General features: G+C 37.9%; 3 protein-coding genes across 17 annotated transcripts in view; 1 reads left to right on the forward strand and 2 right to left on the reverse strand.

Moving 5' to 3' along the window:
• The window catches only part of frmd4a (FERM domain containing 4A), a 113,650-nt gene extending 107,552 nt beyond the window's left edge, over positions 1-6,098 (forward strand). For 10 of the 12 annotated variants that reach the window (XM_028032620.1, XM_028032628.1, XM_028032614.1 and 7 more), the window contains 2 exons: positions 215-317; positions 1,910-6,098. In XM_028032620.1, coding sequence (XP_027888421.1) covers positions 215-317; positions 1,910-2,012 — 206 coding nt within the window. In that variant the 3' untranslated portion in view covers positions 2,013-6,098. Of the gene's footprint in view, positions 1-214; positions 318-722; positions 795-1,909 lie in introns of all 12 variants that reach the window. The other 2 variants (XM_028032634.1, XM_028032592.1) reach the window with 1 other exon arrangement.
• A 2,450-nt stretch (positions 6,099-8,548) lies between these two features.
• tmem253 (transmembrane protein 253) lies at positions 8,549-11,383 on the reverse strand. Of its 2 annotated transcripts, none has more exons than XM_028030981.1 (7): positions 11,224-11,383; positions 10,947-11,114; positions 9,944-10,054; positions 9,807-9,863; positions 9,623-9,733; positions 9,384-9,527; positions 8,549-8,633 (listed from the first exon to the last, which is right to left on the reverse strand). In XM_028030981.1, the coding sequence occupies exons 1-7, from the start codon at positions 11,251-11,253 to the stop codon at positions 8,580-8,582; spliced, it is 675 nt and encodes a 224-aa protein (XP_027886782.1). In that variant the 5' UTR covers positions 11,254-11,383; the 3' UTR covers positions 8,549-8,579. The 2 variants fall into 2 exon arrangements, with proteins under 2 accessions (XP_027886782.1, XP_027886774.1); XM_028030973.1 differs by having other exon boundaries at positions 9,384-9,530.
• Positions 11,384-11,907: 524 nt separating this feature from the next.
• On the reverse strand, positions 11,908-18,934 carry LOC114152223 (B-cadherin). Of its 3 annotated transcripts, none has more exons than XM_028030061.1 (15): positions 18,685-18,934; positions 16,961-17,053; positions 16,743-16,880; positions 16,471-16,626; positions 16,233-16,374; positions 15,982-16,154; positions 15,765-15,893; positions 15,481-15,666; positions 15,158-15,402; positions 14,121-14,263; positions 13,808-13,900; positions 13,467-13,688; positions 13,257-13,387; positions 12,500-12,646; positions 11,908-12,392 (listed from the first exon to the last, which is right to left on the reverse strand). In XM_028030061.1, the coding sequence occupies exons 1-15, from the start codon at positions 18,745-18,747 to the stop codon at positions 12,138-12,140; spliced, it is 2,316 nt and encodes a 771-aa protein (XP_027885862.1). In that variant the 5' UTR covers positions 18,748-18,934; the 3' UTR covers positions 11,908-12,137. The 3 variants fall into 3 exon arrangements, with proteins under 3 accessions (XP_027885862.1, XP_027885855.1, XP_027885845.1); XM_028030054.1 differs by having other exon boundaries at positions 13,808-14,020; XM_028030044.1 differs by having other exon boundaries at positions 13,808-14,032.
• Positions 18,935-19,568: the final 634 nt, after the last annotated feature.

Consider the following 19,568-nt stretch of genomic DNA (forward strand, 5'->3'; position numbering starts at 1 on the left):
GCAGATGCCCGAAAAGCAGGGAATTACCCTGTAAGACAAACAAAAAATCGGGAATTTTTTTCTCCGACTGACTCCGGAGGCAAAATGCATTTGTCACACTGAAACCACATCCCTCAGCCCCACATGTGAAGCATAGCTGGAATTCCTTCTGTCCCTCACCCCCTTTTGTCACCTTTATTCGTGTTGCTTGACTAATTGTCGGCTCTCCCTTCAGCTGCTTCCCCTCACAGCCAGAGGAGCCTGACGCCATCCAGTGAGCACCCAGCCACGCCCACACCGCCCTGTAGCCCACAGCACATCATCAACTGGAAAAGCGGGTAAGAAACAATCGCACAGTTTCTGGAAGGTACCAGAAAGCTTTAGCTCCGGTGTTTTCATCTTTGTCCAAACCTGACCCAAAACACGCTCACAAGCTTCGGTTCTGTTTCTGTTTATGTCAGCTTTTATTGTTTTCACATCACGCTCTATGTAATTTGGGTTTTGTTTTCAAAGCTTTTCTAACTCCAGCCAATTTAATATGTCTTTTTGGCATCTTCATTGCTACTTTTCTTTTCCTTTTTTCTCAATCTTTTTCATTTCTCAATCATATCCCCCTCACTCTGCTGGACATTTCCTTTTGGACGTCCATCCCATCACTTAATATTTGTCATTTCTCTCTTGTTTGTCTTTCTGTCTTTACTAACCCCCCTTTCCTTATGTGTGTGTCCTCTCTCCCGGTTTAGAGGCACAGCAGACAGCTCTCCTACTGAGGACGTCTGTCAGTCTCCCCCTCAGCCCAGCTCTGATGCATAGAGGTACCGTGTAGCATTGGTAGTAAAACATAGCAATAGCAAAGGAGGATTTTGGTAGTAACAAATTTTCTAGGAATCAGGCAGTTATGCATAGTGGTTTAGATCTGATATTAGAGATGCACCACTGTAAATTTTTACCCAATCTATAAATCTCTTTTTTTTCATAAAGACTTGACATGTTAGTACCAAATGTAGCTAAATCTGATTTTTATAGCAGAGCTATAATATAATTACTATTAAAAATACTTTTTCTAGCTTAACTGCTGTATGTAGTTAATTAAATTATTTGAGCTTGGTTCAAATTATATCCAGTTATATGAAAATATAAAATTAAATAAATCCAGTTATATAAACAGATTTAAATTGAGATAGTGAGTCTCCATATAAATAAAGTGGTCTTAATACATTGTGGTCAATATAATACTCCCACTTAATTAAAAATATATTGTACCTCATGAAACCGCTGACTTTAGTTTAGGACCAAAGGCAACTTCACATCCAAGTGAGTCCCCATAATTCCTACTGGGTTGACTTATTAAAATGACTTCAGTAAATTATGTTACCAGTGCTTAATTTATAATGATCCTTTGAGGTATTTATTGTGATACCAATAAAGAGGATTTAAAAAAAACAATTACAGTTTATTTGGCTATAAAGACATAACTGCATCCAGTCAGAACCTCACAAAAAAGTATTGGTCATAAAAACAATTATTTCCGCTTCGCTTCTCACCAGTAAAGGCTGTTCAATTAAACACGACTTCCTGGTGCATCTCTACTTGATATACAGATAGTTAGAGTTCTGTAAACAGAGCCCTTCCTTATTACCCACAATAGGGGCTGACAATGGGAAGAGTTTACTTCTCTTGCTCTTTATTGATGGTGGTAATGTTTGCGTGTCGTGCTGTTTCTGTTTCTGTACTTGATCTTTGCATGTGCTCAGCTGTGCTCTGACTGTGACGCTTCACTTTGGTTAACTACTCACAGGATTTATTCATAAAATACATAATGGTGCACTGCTATCAAACATTAAGCATAGAAACTCAGAACCTGCTAGTCATTTTAGTATCTATAAAGTCTTCTCTGCAGTCAGTGATCCTGTTATTTCTTCTTCTGCAGGTCTTTTAGTGACAGCTGTTTTCTCAGCAGCCCCTTGTGTTCAGAGCTGGCAGATGTGCAGTGGTACGGAAAAGACAAGACCAAACCCGGAACGTTGGTCTGAGACCTTCCTGTATGGCCTACAAACAACCTGTTCTCTACTTTGTCCCTCACTGCTACCCGTCGACAACCAAACACCTCATCCAGCCCAGACTTGACTCCACGCAAGCCTCTTCTGTCCCTCCCTGAGTTTCACCACCTGCTTTCATGGCCTATCTATCACAGCTCGGCTGGACAGGGACGCACTCGCTGGGCTTTGATGACGGCTGATTTCACAGGACAGACTGAGAAGTGTTAAAGTCTCCTCCCGCCTCTCTTTGCAGCACTATAGAGTCCTTTCTTTATTCAGCATCTGGAGCGCACAAGCTGGGGGGCAAGAGCGTGAAAGGACAGAGCACAGAAGAATATCAGAAACACAATAAACTTAACATCAGCTTGTCCGCATCCTGTTTCATATCACATCCTGCATTACTCCGGTGCACTGCCACTCGGTCAGAAGATACATGCTGGATTTGAGCCACCGGTTTAAAAGGCATTTATAGCTCTCAATGAACTGTATTTCATTACTTTGTACCCGTAGACATTGCTTCTTTTATTTCTTTAATCATACTTACAAAAGCAGAAGATTTCAGACATGTGCAGGTTTAACTTGTAACATAATTCCCAGATAGTGTTATAACAGAAGAGTAAGTCAGCAATACGTGAGTGAACTCTTGGTAACCATATTAGATGGCTGTCCTTGAGAATATCTGAGAAGGTTATAGCAATAAAGAACACTGGACAAGGTTTTTAATTGGTTTTAATCAACAGAGTGAAGCCAAAACAGGCCTTTTACCTAAAGCTTGTTGCGAAGGATCTTTAGTGTTGGTAGAATTTGGAGTGGATCTTTGTGGATATGACCTTGATCTGCAGTTCATTGGACCTGAAGTTTGACCACAAGATTCTCAATCGCAGAACAGAAACATATAGGTGCATCTCAGTAAATTAGAATATTGTCTAAAATGGATTTTTCCATTCAGCAAATTTCACTTAAAAAATTGAAACTCATCGTTTCATTACAAACCTGTTATGGTACTGTTAATTTTGATGGTTATGGCTCACAGCTAAGGGTGCATTTACACCAGTTTAATCCACTTCATTTGAACTCTAGTTCGTTTGCCTGGAAAGTCTGGTTTGCTTAGGTGTGAATGTGCAATTGAAGTCTGATGCAGGCCAAAAACACAAACCCCGGTCCACCTACAAACCTAGATCTCAGTTTGGTTGAAGTGAACTCTAGAGCGGTTATATGTGAATGCAAGCGGACCGGAGATTGCTCCAAAAGCAGGAAGCAGATTATAGTTCTGTGTATTCTGGGTAAATACAACCAAAACAAATGTCTAGTCTAATGCAAGTGGAAGAACTGGCTCGTGCTCTATTGCCAAAGATACAATATAAATCCTACAACCGCTAAAATCTTACACCACCACGTTTTTGTTTACATTCTGTGAGGAAGGAAATTGTGTTAATGTCTTCTTCAGAGGTTATCATGTTGTTTCCTTCATGTTTTTTTTTGGTGCAAGAACAACTTGAAGGTTTTTCAAAGGGTTTGGATCATTTGACACTGCAATGTGAAAGCGAACTGCACAAGCTGGGAATGTAACAAGTGTTGCAATTTTAGTCCCCAATCGAACCGAGTCCACCAGACTGTCAGGTGTGAAAACACCGTGATGGAAACTTTGGGGTCAAAGTCAGTTGTTCAGAAAAATCAACTAAGAAGGGATTTTTAATGCAGCACTACCAGCCAACTAAAAGGTATGTCCATGTACTGTACAGTATCTTCACTCAGACCGTGGTCAGTTCTCAAGTAGCCAGATTGGTTAAATAGCTCTTGGTTGGTGTCTGTTATCTTCCTCTTGACAATACTCCTTAGACTTTCTGTGTGGTTTAGATCCAGAGAGTTTGCTGGTCATTTAAGTACAGTGTTACCACATTTACTAACGCAAGTATTGGTACTTCTGGCAGGTGCCAAGTCCCGCTGGACGAATGAAATCAGAAAAACAGGAGGTGCTCTGAAATTTCCTGGTCGATGTCTGTGCTGACTTAACTCCAGTAGAAAACATGGCTCCCCAAATCATCACTGACTGTGGAAATTTCACACCAGACCTGACTTGGATTTCATGCTTCTCTACTCTTCCTGAAATGTAATAGCTTTTCAATAATAATATGTTTCATTGAGATGCACCTTTATGCGGTCAGAGCACAGGATTTATTGGAGACGTTGTTGTGGCTACATCCAGTCACAGACACTGTAGTGTTTGGTTTTAGTTCAGTTTTTTTCTGGTTTTCCACCTTTTAATTTATCATCACCTCTCAGTGAAGTGTAACTGTTGAAGTCTGTTTGTTCGACCTTAGAGTTTCATCTTGAAGCTGCTCAGTGACTGTGCTGAGCTGTTTTTATGGTGTTGCCTCTATTTTTTCCACCAGTTTTCGTTTGAACCGGTTTTGCTGAGTGACTGTCAATCCCTTTATAGTGCTGTGTTTTCTGCCCATCCTCTGAGCAAGCTCCACAAAACTGGTGCTCTGCATTTGTACTGTAACATAATATTGAACCTATTTCAGACTTAAGACAGACTCCATCCAGTCTTCACACTCTAAAGCCATTCCATTAAGCAGCAGCCAGGAAAATACTCAACCAATTAAACTCGTTTATTTAAACATACTGTTGATTGAAAGCACAACATTTACAGTATATTTAGGCTGGACCTGCAGTTACTGTGTTCTCTTAGCAAGTGCACCCATTAACGTTTTGGTCAGAAAAGGCCACACTTTTAAGTGCAAAAAAAAAAAGCTATGGCCGGACGCCAGAGATGTTTGTAAATTCTTATAATTCTTGTCCCACATAGTCCAATCAAACCTTCAGAACAGGGTTAGAAAAGCACACCTGGTCTTTAAACCAGTTTCCCCAAGAGTCGCCAACAAATCCCGGTGGTGCAAAATGATTCCCTCTATTGTTTGTTGTAGCACAAAATTGTAATTTATTAACTGTTTTATTTTACAAATATGACCATCACATGAATATGATTTAACCCTTTTGTTCAAGTAACACTAGAGCAAGGATTTGTGAATGGTACGAATCCCATTATTCCCACCATAATAACCTCTGTTATAAGTGGCCATAAGCACTTAAGAAAAACTTCTAACTCTACATTGTTTTACAAAGAGGTGCAGCCCGCTCCCTAAGTGCATGTCTACTCCTCCAAGAGTAATCCTTGCTTTGTCAATTTTAATACGTCTTTATGCAAGATTAGAACCAGCAATCAAGTTTACCATCTGATAGGAATTCATTTTAAGAGAGCGGTCAGGTTTGATTTCTACCTACTAATGTCTTAGGATTAGTTTGTGTGCTGAAGACCCAGCTCGTGCATGCAGACCCACAGACAAAAGACATCAAATGCTGCACCATTTTTTCTCCAGCTAAAATGAACTGTCATTGTTTAATAGTGTTGTTCCGACCCCCACAAAAAACTGATCCTATTATAACCTCTGAGCTCATAGTAAACCAGTGTGAAAACCTTCTGTAGTCCCACAAAACAAACTTTTCCTGCTCCGTGATCATGTATGAAGAATTTTGTAATACTCCAACACTATGGAGTTTTTTTCATGTATGTTCAGAGGACAGCTGTTAGGGTCGATGGGATTTTTTAACTCACATTTATTGTTTTAACAGCATTAATATTTGATATCAGCCAGTATTTCTTTTTTCCAACACTAAGAAACCCTTTCAGGTGCTACAAAACGACCAGTTACTGCTTTGTCTCGTAGGATCTAGACATCTCTCCATTCTTACCGATTCATGCTAAATGAATTTAACCGGCAGTTTAATATTAGATCACCTCCTCAACCAGACAGTAGAGCATGTAACTTGAGTTGATCAGTTCTCTTCAGCTGTAATATTACATTAAAGGAGTTGTAGAAAAAAAAAAAAGTGGAATTGATTAAAAAAAAAAACTGAATTCCACAGTTAATTTATTCATTTTTTCTATTAAGAATTTGTATAGTAACTTTACATTTTGCAAAACTGTGTTGTTGGAAATTAATGATGAATTTTCAAGATGAGAAGCTGTGGTGGTTCTTGAGAGTAAGAAAATAAATTATTGATGAATGTTCTCAAGCTGATGCCTCTGTCTGTTTTTTTTTACTTAATGTGTGTTCATAAAATATCTTCAGGGGGCCTTAGCTAAGAAGTCAGTGTCACACTTCTTAATAAAGGTAATCCCTGCATGAATTCGTCCCTTCCGGTCCACCAGACACACTCACTCTTGTGTCATCACATCCAGGCTGGCTGCAGTCACTTTCCTCTCACGGGATTTCCTACTGAGTCACAGGAAGAACCAACATAAAAGACGTGACTCTGCAGACCACAGGGCATTTCCACATCACTCTCTTTTAACTCTGTTATGTGGATGTCAGCAGCCATCTTTAGGCCTTATGCGAACAACAGCTGTGTAGGTTTTAAAATCGCTGTCCATTCCTCTTCCCGAACTTCCTGAAGCTCAGGCAGATTGAATGAAGAACATCTGTGAACATCAGATTTCCAGTGTGATTAGCACCAAGTGGCATACAGCTGAAATTACTTACTTTTGTCTCACTGTCTGACTTTTAGCAAGACAAATTATTTCCTGTTTTAGCCAAGTTAAAATGACCACAGTTAGTGCAATGGGCTTAATGCCATGATAATTACCGGGAACAGTTTAAGAATGTTTCATTTGCTGACTTCAGTTGTAAGTTTACCGACACTAAGATAATGACACAATTAAACAGTTAGAGGCATCACCATCTGTTGATAGGTAAATGTGAAACATTTCAGACAATAGGAGGTGCACTTGTGAATGTATTTTAAAAGGGCAGCATTTTGTGTTTTCCAGGCACATAGTGCCATTTTATAGCACAATCAAATAACTATGTTAACTTCAATTGTTAAAAAAAATGCTACATATCAAATATTACTTAAAATAAATTTTACTTTGTAATTTCACGCCTTGAAATTTGGCCCCCATCACTTTAAAAACTCTTGCTCTTTCTGAAACTACAAAAATTGTAGAGTTTGTCCATAATGACCACTTGGTACAAGGGGAGGAGTCTGGGAGTAAAAATGCTGTGGGACATACTGCTGGAGGAGAAACTGGTGCATTTCACAAAATACACACAAACATAAGAGAAATGTGATCAGGAAGCAACATATCAAGACATTAGCCAGGGAGTTAAATATGGGAAACAAGTGGGTCTAGATGAACCATGACCCTAAGCATGACCCCTGTGACCTAGAGTGGCCATCTAAGAGTCCTGATCTTACTTCCAAGGAGGTTTATGAGTAATTATGTGAACATTTGAATTTGAAAGTTTAACAGAATTTATCTCATTAAGCACAAATAAATAATTTTTGGTAATCCTGCACTGACCTAAAAAAAGAAAAGCTTAGGCTAATTTGATGTCATATAGTGAGAAAAAATGGTATTGCAAGTTTTTGAGACAGTGTGTATGAACATCTGGTTTCCACTGTATTTCTAGACTTTGACAGGGCCATTCTAAAACATGAATATCTGAACCATGCCATTGTAGGTGTGGTTCCTTGAAGGTGAATCCCTGTCCTGTTTGTAGTCCTAAATGATTTTCTTCATAGAATTCACTTTTATCCATCTTCTTATCAGATTTTACCAACTTTAATTGGTTTAAAGGGTATGAACACTTTTGCTGCACATCAACTCTTCATCCTGCTTTGGTTTGTACTACAATTTTGTGTCCCTCTATGCATTAAAATCCCATCTTTCTCTTTGTACTCAGTGGGTTTCCATTGCAGCTCTCCCAAGCAAGCAACAGCTGGAAGCTGTTAGTCAGACATGTCGTGAGAAAGTAGCTGCACTCAGATGTTTTTTTGGTTTTTTTCACTCATATAGGTCTGTGCATATCGCTGTGTGTATGTGGGTGTGTGTGCATACTTGCTACATGAATGATCTGTGACCTTGTTATGTGTTCTTAATGAAATCCCCCATCACCAAAATGCTCAAACACACCACACCCTTCACTACATCTCCAGCTTACCAACTAACATCACAAATTTGACATACAGATGTCTTCAAGTTTGACAAAAACAGTGAGTATAAGCCTGTCCACTGGTTGTTTGGGTTTTATTTAGTAGATTTAGACCAAATTTACTATTTTAGCTTTTGCACTTGCTCATAATTTTTCTTCTTGGACATGAATTTAGTTGAATGTTTTGAGAAAAACGTTTTGTTTGATAGTACGAAAATGAATCTTGGTATCTACAACATCACCAATGCTGCCCTCTAGTGTCTATATCAAATACAACATTTAGGGAAATGAAAGCAATTTCCACAGTTGCTTAAAGGATATTTTAGCAACAAAATCAGCACACACATTTAATTTCATAACCTGTTTACTATTTGAGATGACTTTGCTTTGAATCTTAAAGTTCTTGTGATTTCTTCTAGAATCCCAGAGAAGAGTTGTATACTTCATCAATCTAACTTTGTTTTTATGTCCAGATGGTACGAAAAATATAGTGCAACAATAACTTAGTTTACAAATGGCAATCACATAAAATGAATTTAAAGATATTTCATTACATTAAGTTTTACAGGTTCAGGTCTTCTTGTTCCGTCAGAAGCCCATTCATGTCCTCTGGATCCTGTAAAGAAAATGGATTAAACCCACATTGTGATCAACGGTAAAAAGTCCAGAAAAAAGCCCAATAAATCAGCAACTTTTTAAATGAGTATTCATATGCATAACACAGAAATAAAATATCCACATGGACGGTATACAGTATTTTCTCACCTGCTGACTCTTAATCAGTTAGGATCACCCAAATTCCTATTTTTCTATTTACTAGGTGCCAAAAATAATACATATAATTTTTCTTCATGATTTTCTTCCCTTATGATGGTACTGGTACGCATTTTGCAATGCGTACCAGTCTCTCTTGCAGTGAAACACCCCTCCCCACAGCATAATGATGCTGTGATACCTGTGCTCCATATTTGGGATGGTGTTGTAAAGGTTATCATGATCAAACACTTAAGTTTAAATTTCATTAGACCAAAGGACGACATCTCCAAGTTCATTTGCAAACTGTAATATGTCTTACTTTGCTTTATAATTTATGACTTCTTCCTCACTGAGTGTTCTGTTAGCACATGTGGTACATTACTCACTTCAGGTTGGAAAAGGCCCTGTTAGCAGCTATCAGTCAAAATGGATGCATAATTCTGATAATTTTTCACTATTCTAACATTTAGTAAGTAGAAATAAGTTTGGTAATGCTAACTGGCCTAAACCTCAAAACATGTAGTCAGGTTTGTGTCTTTTTACACAATGTTTAAACATGTCTGGTTTCAACTGTAAGTAAAACGTACTTTGGTTCAGGAGCCATTCGTACCTGTGAGATGCGGATGTAGGCCTTAACATTGCGAGAACTGTATCGGCGCAGACCTCTCCAGCACAGGAACAGGATGTAGAATGTTCCCAGAAAACACAGGGAAGTGAACACTATGTAGGTTGCCTTTACAACATTTGAACCAGCCTGCTTATCACATGAAAACAGGAAGGGGACAGAGAGTAGGAAATGTCACGATCCTATTGATTACAGGAACATTTGCAGTAATTCTGCAGATTTACCTGCTGGTATGAGCTCAGGTCTGTAGCTTCCACAGATGCGAGGCTATTGGCCAGCAGAGCAGCAAATCCAAACAGCAGACTGAAAACGTTCAGCGCCATGAGAATGATGATCTGTTTGGAATGAAAAACAAGTCAAAAAAGCTCATGATAAAAATTCTAACCTATCACCAAATAATCTGTTTACCTTTATGTTACCAGCCTTCCTCTGAACCTCCACTGCCAGACACCCAGCAGCTGCATACTGTAACGTCATCAATAGTTAGATTTACATCCCTCTCAAGTTCAGGTGCCCTTAGTGAAAACATTGTAAAGTAGACTTACTGACAAGCTTGACCAGACTGGAGTTACCATGACAACAGAACAGCCGTAACTCACACACGCGTGGCTCACTGTGGTGAGAATGCTAGCCAAGGCGCTGAGGACCTGAATCACCTTAAGAAAAAAACACTGTCACGTAAGTGAGTCCAGCTATCAGCTATTTAAACCAAACTGTCCGCTTCATAGGAAAGGTAATTGATCAAATTAATAAGGAGCAATGCAGCCATCACCTTGGCGAAAAAGTAGTGCAAGATGGTGGAACAACAGTGTTACTGCTCATAGTAAGACAAGTTTAACCCAAACATGGACAGAGAGAGTGTTGACTAAGAAAGAAGTTCCTGTTCCAAAAGCCACACATTAAAGTCAAATTGGAATTAAGCTTCTGGACAATTGTTTTTGAGTAAAACAAAACAAAACTGAGATATTTGGTCACTATGAATTGAGCCAAAAGGTGGTAACATTATGCTCAGCATTTGTTCTCAATGCTAATGTTACTGGTGCACTCCACAAATTGAATGGAATGATGAAGGTGTACAAGCTTTAAAATGTTAAGCTTCCTTTCAAATCAATAATTAGATGAAACAGTAGGACAACGACCCAAGGACACATCAGGAACATTACTATGCTGAACAAAAGCAGGTGAAAGTGGCCTGGAGTGGCCCTAACTTAAACCCAGGTGAAGATGTAAGGACAATTCCTAAAAGTGTGCCTTGAAACCAGACAATTTGAATGACTTTTACCTTTTTTTGACAAGACAAATGGGTAAATATCCAACAACTTAAAAAGAAATGTCTATTTAGATATTAGCAGGGTGTGAGTTTAATTTTCACTCTGTGGGGATTTGAAAGAAGTCAAAATAATTTAGAGTTGTGCACCAAGTTTTTATTGTTGTTGTTCAAATGCATCTTTTTTAAAAACTCCAAATTAAGATGATGCCTCTGTTGAGTATACATGAACTTCTCATAGGTATGGTATTTTGGATGAGCAGAAAAAGACAGCACCTTACCCCAGTGACTAAAAGTCTTGTGTTTACCACAGTCCCAAACCAACGATGAATCCTAACATTTGTTAGGTTCTCATTATTGGTGTTACTGGTCTCAGTGGAGGAGCTGGCTGGAGGAGTCTCCTTGAAAAACACCTGGTACAACCCCTCCTGAAACATGTTCTGCATCATCTGTTGTGGATGAAAAAAACATTAACAGGGTCAAATTTAAAAAAAATAAGGTAATAAATGACACTTTTCACAATTTTCCACATATAATTTATCCTTTTTATTAACGTACCTTTGCTGAAAGTTGTTCCCTTTTATTCATTTCTTGCACAGGTCTTCATTTCAAAATAAAATATCAAATAATGAAAAAAGAATGGAGAGACAATCAAAACCTTTTCTCATTGTTTCTATAAGTCCTTGGTGTGGCACAGCACTGAAAACCTTTGGTGTCAAAGTTCAGCTGAGTTGGAAGATAATGAATGACTAAAGTTCATTCTCAAGACAGAGGTTCAGGACAATCATTGGTCAGGAATCAGATTTGTCATCAGTAAAAAGGGGCGGGATTACTCAAGCATCAGAGTCTTGGTTTCATTTATGGAGTATTTTATTTATGCATCCAAATTGTAAGTACAAAGACTCACAAAATGTAGCAAAAGCTTTGGTTCATATAATTCTATGAAAATATGAGCTAATAAAGTACAAGATTTTGTAGGCTACGAAATCAAAGTAATACCTTGCAAAAGCTCAAGCTGCCATACTTTAATCGCCTTTACAACTTAAATAATGCTTATTTCTTTAGCATTTTTAGCCAACATTGGAGCCACAGTAGGATGTCTAAAGAGGATGCAAAGCGCTGGTCATAACTATAACATAAATCCTCATTAAATGCATGAAAATTTGAAGCTGTCCTTTGGTAAAATGTAAAAAAGTTCAGTGTATAAATATTTTCCCAAAAAACTTTAAATCATGGCAAAAAACAAGTATAAAAAAAATAACTGTAAAACAGATGTGCATCAAAAACAATCAAATATGACTTCTGTTTAAATATTATTGTCAAAGAATTCAGCAACAGCACACAAAGCTAACAGAAAGAAAGAGTACAGCCTCTGTAAAAATAAAACACACAGGGTGGCAGAAAAAGGCCACTGATCATTTCTAGGACAGACAGCTGTAAGTTTAGATGACCTCCACATATATTTGGGCATGTCAGACCCATTCTGACTTTCCTGGCAGTGTTTGGTTGTCATCGTCTTCCTCCTCTCTTCCCTTAGCGTACAGGTTTGCCAGTCTGCTGAAGCGTGGCCCCCACTGATTCAAACTCTGAAAATCCTGATCCTCATCCGAATCTGAAGACTGAATGGAGCTGAGTGAATCCACGTCAGAGCTTCCACCCTCATAGTCGAACACCAGAAGAGAGTCATATGGAGGAACTGTGGGGTCTCTGTTTGCCGCTTGCAGGTTCTGGACAAAGCATAACAATGAGAGATAAAGATTCAGGATGCACTGAATGTTTTTGGGAACTATGAAGCAATTCTAACGTGCTGTATTTCAATCTTTTGATTTCTCACATGTTCAATAAAATTGCAAACTTCCTCGTTGGCTTGGATTTGCAGACGGTACCCCGGTAGAGCCTGGAAAACAGTAGGAAACACATCTGTGCTGAAGACTTCAGGTCGGTTGTCCAGTCCTCTGTGCAACTGGGACAAATCATAGTCCTGCAACAAGAAAAAAAAAGAGAATGAGCCATTCCAAACACTGAAAGTAAAAGTGGTAATACTTTTGTCACACACAGATGTAAAAATGACAACCTCTGAGGTATTATAATGCAGGGATAATACCTGAATTATCCCTGAATAATTCAGGGATAATTATTCAGGGATAATTATTCATATGTGTGTGGCACACTTTTAGATTGAATTTCTTAAATATAATTAGAACACCATTTCCCGTTCCTTCTATCAGCAATTGTGCACTATTTTGTGTCAGTCTTTCACATCAATTTTAACTAAAATACATTTAAGTTTGTGGATGTAAAATGACAAAATGGGGGCAAAGTTCAATGGGTGCGAATACTTTAACAAGGTGCTTTATGCATGTTGTTATACTTGAACAGAATATATTGTTTAAGTTCAGTTTTCATACGATTCACCTGAGCTTTTTTAATACAACTATCTTGGGGATATAATGTACTGATGCTATGAATCTCAAAATGTTTTGTCTACTTAAAGGCAAATGTGCACAGGTTAAAAATGTACTGTAACCGCAGTCCCCTAAAAATGCACAAACTAACAGCTATCAGTCCTGTTCCGCTCCCTCTCCACCTACCTGGTCGTCTTCACCTCCTCCCTCCTCACTGTAGCAGAAGATGTCATCACGGGTCAGATCTTCCAGGAGAGGGGCCTCCTTCCCTGCCCTCCTCCTTCTGCTCAGCAGCAACAGGAGCAGCAGGAGCAGCACTGCAATCGAATGCAAAGTAAGTGACAAAAGACAAAACAGATTACGGTAAGTTATTTTCAGGATAAGATGGCCACCTACACAGAAGGCCAAAAACAGATCCCAGAAGAGGGGTTGCAAAAGAAGGAATGTCTTGACGTCTGTCAGGCCTTGGCAAGCAGGCATCTACTCCAGCTTGACAGTGGCACACCTCTACGACCAGCGAACTGTCTTTGTAGAGCCCCCCAACATCATAAATCCTCATGGTAACATTATAGTCTCCAGAAGATGGGTTTTGTTTGGGGTAAAGAGCTGCCACATTGCCTAGGGGGAGGAAGCAAAATATAAACTTTAAAACAGAGTTTTATTTTTGGACCACTAGTTAGCTGTCTGAAATTAGAGTTTATCCACATAACACTTCATCAGCATCTCAGCCTCTTTACTTGTGGAATTGGTTTTGACAGTCCAGTTCTTCTTATGTCCTCCTATAAGCTCCACAGTAAATGGCCCAGCATGACCCGGTCCATCCAGATCCACTATGTCCAGGAGTGCAGGAAAAAGGTCAGAGTTACACAGAGTGGCAGTTTTCTGCCTGACCATCGGAAGGTGGTCATTCACATCCAACAAACTCACAACCAGAGTACCAGTTCCTGTAGCTGGAATAAGATCTGGAGGAGTTAAGAAAGTCGTTTTTCATTTGTTTAACAGAATTAACACAGTGATGGTTCAGTAAAAACAGTAAAGGTTTAAATTTACCGTCATCATAAGCCAAAACTAAAACTGTATATTTGCTTTCTCTGACGTATTGCGACTCTCGGTCCATGCCGCTCACAACTTTAACTGATCCAGTGCTGTGGTTGGTGCTCAGCCACTGGGCGCTGTCGTTGTAGAGTTTGTATCTGGAATCAAGACAAACAGCTTGAGTGCTAAATGTATATCAAAATTTCCATTTCAAAAACGGACCAAATATTTATGTAGAAAAAAGTGTAACTTTTTCCATTTAAGACTTAAAATAAACAGGACTGAATTTTTACAATATCTAAAAAAAGCCTGAGAATATCTTTTAGTCTTAATTGCAGCTTATTAACATTAATATTATTTAATATGATTATTTAAAGTAGTCTATGAAAATTACTATACATTTCAAATATATAAAACTGAAAAAACAGAAATAATTTATCATAAGGTATGCATTTTCACCAGTGATTTACTTTTCGAGCTACTTTTATTTATCATATAGTTCTGTTAGTTCATGAGCTTATTTGGAATATGCATCATGTCTATTTGTATAAAAAATAATTTCCTTTTTTCAGTTCCTTTTTTGAACTTACCTTATTGTCTTTACAATAAAGATATGGCACACCTTTACAGAAAATACACACTGAAGAGGATCTCGGACATTTTTATAACACCATTGGTAAATAAATACCAACTTTCCCAAATTCCTGTATATTAACACACACATTAAAATAGCTGCACAATAAGCCTTTATAGTTTGTAGCTTCATGTCAAAAAACAAAAAGAAACAAACTCCCCCCCCCGAAAACTAAATTGTTATTTTCTGATATTACTGTTTGACTGGCTAAAGGATGGAATCGGATTGGGCTTTACGTTTTTAATCATTCCAATTTCATTCCAAAACATTAGGGTGATGGCAAAGAGGTCTTCCATGCCCAAAGAATTGGAGTTTGTCACCAAATGTAAGTTGTCAAAAAAGCAGTAGAAACATGCAAGGTGCTGGTCAGAGAGTTCAATCAAATGTTGAAGACACTCATAGTGTGTGTTTAGATTACATTACGCGCTGTGCTCTGGCTGTGTCCGGGTCCTTTGCTTTCAGCTGAACCACGGCCGTGCCGACTCTCACGTCCTCTGAGAGGGTTACGTGAACCTTGGCTGGGCTGAAAACAGGAGGCTCGTTTCTGTCAATGACTTTTATTGTGACTGTGGCTGTGGATGTGGACATGGGGACGGAAAATGGCGCCTCGTTTGTTACCACCACCAACAGTTTGTACTCAGACAAGCTCTCAAAATCCAGCTCCTTGGAAAAGGTGAGAAGATAAGTAAATATGATGCTTATATGACTTTTGAATAAAATTTTAAGGGTAACTTTCTGGACCTTGGCAGTTGTGATTATTCCCTCCATCTTATTTGAACCAGCAGTGATGTTAAAGGCTCCACCTTCATTGCCTTTGATGATGGAGTATTTGGTGTTTGAATTTGGAGATCCTGACTCGTCCATGTCGGTGACTTTCAATCTTGCTACCTCCACTCCTATCGCATTCTCATGGACTGTTGTGGACATCTTGAAAAGAGCAAGAAACTCTCCTCAGTGAGTTCAAAAGTTAAACTTTAAACACATTTTTAATTTCATCAAATTACAGAGTATGTTTTGCAACTTACAGATGTGTCAGTGAAATTTGGAGCATTATCGTTGCTGTCAGTAACGGTAATGACAGCAGTGCAGGTTGTGATCTGCCCTTTCCCTTCCATATCAGCAGCAGCAATGATCAGTTTGTATTCTGGATGAGTCTAGAAGGATAAAATACTCATACAAAGAAATTTGTGGGGGAAATAAAAGTTAAAAAAAGAATAATGCTCACATAGAAAGCCTCATTACCTCTCTATCCAGTCCCTGTTCCTTCAGACTAATCAGTCCACTCACTGCGTTTATAGCAAACATCTCCTCTTTGGGCATTCTAGGTGTCTGAGATAGTAGTCGATACCTAATTATAGCATTGTCTGTATTTGGATCATCCTTATCTACAGCTGTTACATTCAAGATGGGTTTACCTGTTGAAGAAATCGAGTTACGGTTCCGAACTGAAAAGAATATTTAGGTTCTGTTAGCTTGCTGTACTGATTCCTTACCAACTTCGGCACTTTCGCTCACTCTGCCGGTGAAAACCTTCTGAGTGAATTCTGGTTTGTTGTCATTCTGGTCAATGATGTTGATGATGATCTCCAGGGGCTGCTCTGCGTTCCCTGTCACTTCCAGGGCATAAGCCCACAGCTGTAACAAAAATGTCCAGAAGGATTTCATCTGCTCAACACCATCAGCCTCGTATTAGTTATGACAAAAAAAGAGAAATGCTTAAATGTGGTTTACAGTGTATTTGGCTTGTTTCTCCCTGTCCAGTGGCTCGGTCACATACATCATACCAGACCGGTCATCGACAGTAAAAATACCTTCGGGGGGCTGATCCGCACCTGGGCCACTGATCTTGTAAGTTATGGCTACTGTTTCAGCTTTACTTGACTTGAGCTTTGGAAAAAATAAATAAATAAAATTACAACTAAAACATGGAAATGTTTTGAAGAAGAAAATGTCAGGGCACATGTATTGACAGCAGTAAGTTTCCCAAACAAAAGCTCACTTACTGTCACCAGAAATTTGGGATATGTTCCGCGGACGTTTTCTGGAAAGTTGATTTGTGGAATAACCCAGTCTCTCTTCACCCGCCTCAGTCCGTCAGCCAGTGGATGCTCTGGCAGCTGGAGAACCGAGGCAGCATCATCCTGTTTGAATGAGGACACCATGCTGCATTACATGCATGATTCTCACTCAATAAGTGATGACAACATTGTTTTAAATGTACCTCATGGTTGCTTTCATTTGGACTGTTTGTATTATTGTGAATTTTGCCAATGAACCTCAGTTGTGTCCATGCTGGATCTAGAGATACCAAACACTGTGGAGCAAACATTCAGCAGTTATCCAAAAACTTTAAAAGTCATTTTTAGCCAGCAGTTTTATGTGCCATTACTAAATTGCAGTAATGCTCAATTTAGGGTTTATAAGAGGTAGGAAGAAATATAACAGCTGTACACATCTGGACATGCTGGCTCCATTAATCTTTTCTTCACTTTCCTCTCAGTGTTGCCTGTGCACCACTGCCATGCGTTTCCTTCCACCAGACTTTCTGTTGACAGGCTTTGATAAGGTACTCTGTAAACAGCCAGCATATCTACCAATGGCCTTATGTCACTTAAACTTCCTTGTGGAGGGTGTCAATAACTGTTGGTAGCTCTACTGTTAGGTCAGCGGTGTTTCCCATGATTGTGGAGATCAAAATATGACTATGACATGAATTTATGTAATAAAAATTTATAACGTTCATATATTCTGAAAGTTTTGGGTGTTCGTTAGTCTAACACTGTGGTAATAAATCAATAATATATGAATTTCCCTTTTTAAATTAATAACTGAAATAAACTAACTTTTTGACTATGTTATAGCTGACTGATATATTCTATGCATTCATATTACGTTAACTTGTATTTTGATGCTCTGTTTGCTTTTGCTCTGATCCTGACTTAATGTTCCAATAACTTCTATTCCTCCCTTAAATCGTTTTGTTCATTGCTATGTCACTGTGTGTTCTCCATGAAGTTTGTGACTATTTAGAGCATTCATCTGCAAAGAAAATATGACATTTAATTGATTTCACTTTAATTATAAAAAATTATTAAATCATTGCAAATTATTAAATTTGCAACATATATATTTATATATTTTACAACAGCAAATTTAGCAAGTTTTACAACATATGAATATATGAATGCAACTTAAATGATTTTTGAGAGTTTTTTGAAACCTAAATGAAAGCAACCTGCAGCCTAAATCACAGAAAAAAGAAGCTATTCATTTCATTAAAAAAATACATATTATCAAAAACAAAAATCTGTTATTAGCTTTGAAGTTTTAAATTTTAATTTTACATTGTCTTATTCTCAGAACTTATTGGGATAAGCTAGAAATATAATAAAGACAAATCCAGATCAATCACTGCAGATGTTTCCACTGCATCTCTAAGCACACCTAAAGATTATACCCTACAGGTCAATAATATTTAATAGTAAGACAAATATTAAGCTTATTCAGCTTAAAACTGAGATTCCAGGGAAACACAGCAATTATACACAAATGGAGAAAATATGGAACAACAATAAAACTTTCAGCAGTGGCTTTTAAAATTACTCCACTGACAGTTCAACATCTAAAGCAAGCTTCGCTGTCATCAGTTAAGTTTTTATATTTGAAGAATAATAAATAAATAAAAAACAAAAGAAAGAGTGAAACAAAAAATAATTTAAAATGTTAGAATAAAAAAGCAAAAGTGGGAATAATACCACTTCTTCATGGTATATATATATATATATATATATATATATATATATATATATATATATATTTCAATAATAGTTTATTGAGAAAGGGTATAATATATTTTTTTAAATAGATTTATACATTTAAAATATAATCCCTTTTGTTTAGAAAAGATGAGTTTCAAAACAACTAAACTAAATGTGAAACACTCACCTTAAGTTGCCAGAATATGAGGGTCACTATCAAAATCCTCCTGTTTCCAGTCATGTCCTTCATTTCTGACACCAAGCGGGTCTGTCCCGACCGTCGCTGGATGCTTTCTCACTGTACCCACTGCTGTGTGCAAGTCAAGTTTGTAACCTGTACCAAAGCTCCAAAGTGCTAATATACTTCTCTATTAGAAGTGTATTAGCACTTCCTCTAATAGAGAATTTTCTTCTCTACCACACTGCTGTGCTCTTACTGTGAAATTAAACCGCTGACCCTAACCCTGTGTTTACCGTTTAACACCAGTAATGCTGAGTTTCCACATGACTTCATCAAGGGGGAAAACGGTTAAAAACAGAAACCAACGGTGAAAGTTAGCTCAGCCAAACATAGACGTGTGCTTATGGAGGCAAGACTTTCCACTCAAATTTTCCAAAATGTATTATCTTCCTCTGATATTCTATAAAAAAATAAAAATAAAATCTTCTTAAGTGTTTTAGTGACAGTGATCAACTAAACTGATGTTTTCCACTTGGGATTTGTTTGCAAAACAATCAAACTTGTCTGGATGAACTTTCGTCACTGAGGACAAACAGTCGTGTTTACAAAACAGCACAGGGTCGGATTGGTCACCATGTCACCCAGCTTTTAAACGTTCACAGTTTATTGTGAAAACTTTGAAAACTCTGCTGCTGATATGTTGAGATATCAGAGAAGTGAACTGTTCTAAATTCTAAACTTCAAATCAAAACATTTCTGCAAAAAAAAACAAAATTTTTTTTGGTATTCATTTATGTATTTATTTATAAAATTATATTTTTTTCCCCATTATGGAACAGATAATTTAAAAACATCAACAGCTGATTAAATCAACATGATACTCTTTATAG

Source organism: Xiphophorus couchianus, chromosome 2 (assembly GCF_001444195.1).
Source record: "Xiphophorus couchianus chromosome 2, X_couchianus-1.0, whole genome shotgun sequence".
Classification (NCBI taxonomy): domain Eukaryota; kingdom Metazoa; phylum Chordata; class Actinopteri; order Cyprinodontiformes; family Poeciliidae; genus Xiphophorus; species Xiphophorus couchianus.

Bases quoted from the DNA above. Each gene is read 5' to 3' on its own strand.
- LOC114152223 (XM_028030044.1), bottom strand. From the start codon at position 18,747: ATGAAGGACATGACTGGAAACAGGAGGATTTTGATAGTGACCCTCATA. The intron at 15,894-15,981 runs GTAATGAGGCTT...TTATCCTTCTAG, and splicing joins AACAGGGACTGGATAGAGAG to ACTCATCCAGAATACAAACT. The intron at 13,689-13,807 runs GTAAAGAGGCTG...TCCTCCCCCTAG, and splicing joins TGTCAAAACCAATTCCACAA to GCAATGTGGCAGCTCTTTAC.
- tmem253 (XM_028030973.1), bottom strand. From the start codon at position 11,253: ATGAATAAAAGGGAACAACTTTCAGCAAAG. The intron at 9,864-9,943 runs GTAAGTCTACTT...ATGACGTTACAG, and splicing joins CAGTCTGGTCAAGCTTGTCA to TATGCAGCTGCTGGGTGTCT. The intron at 9,734-9,806 runs GTAAACAGATTA...CATTCCAAACAG, and splicing joins GGAAGGCTGGTAACATAAAG to ATCATCATTCTCATGGCGCT.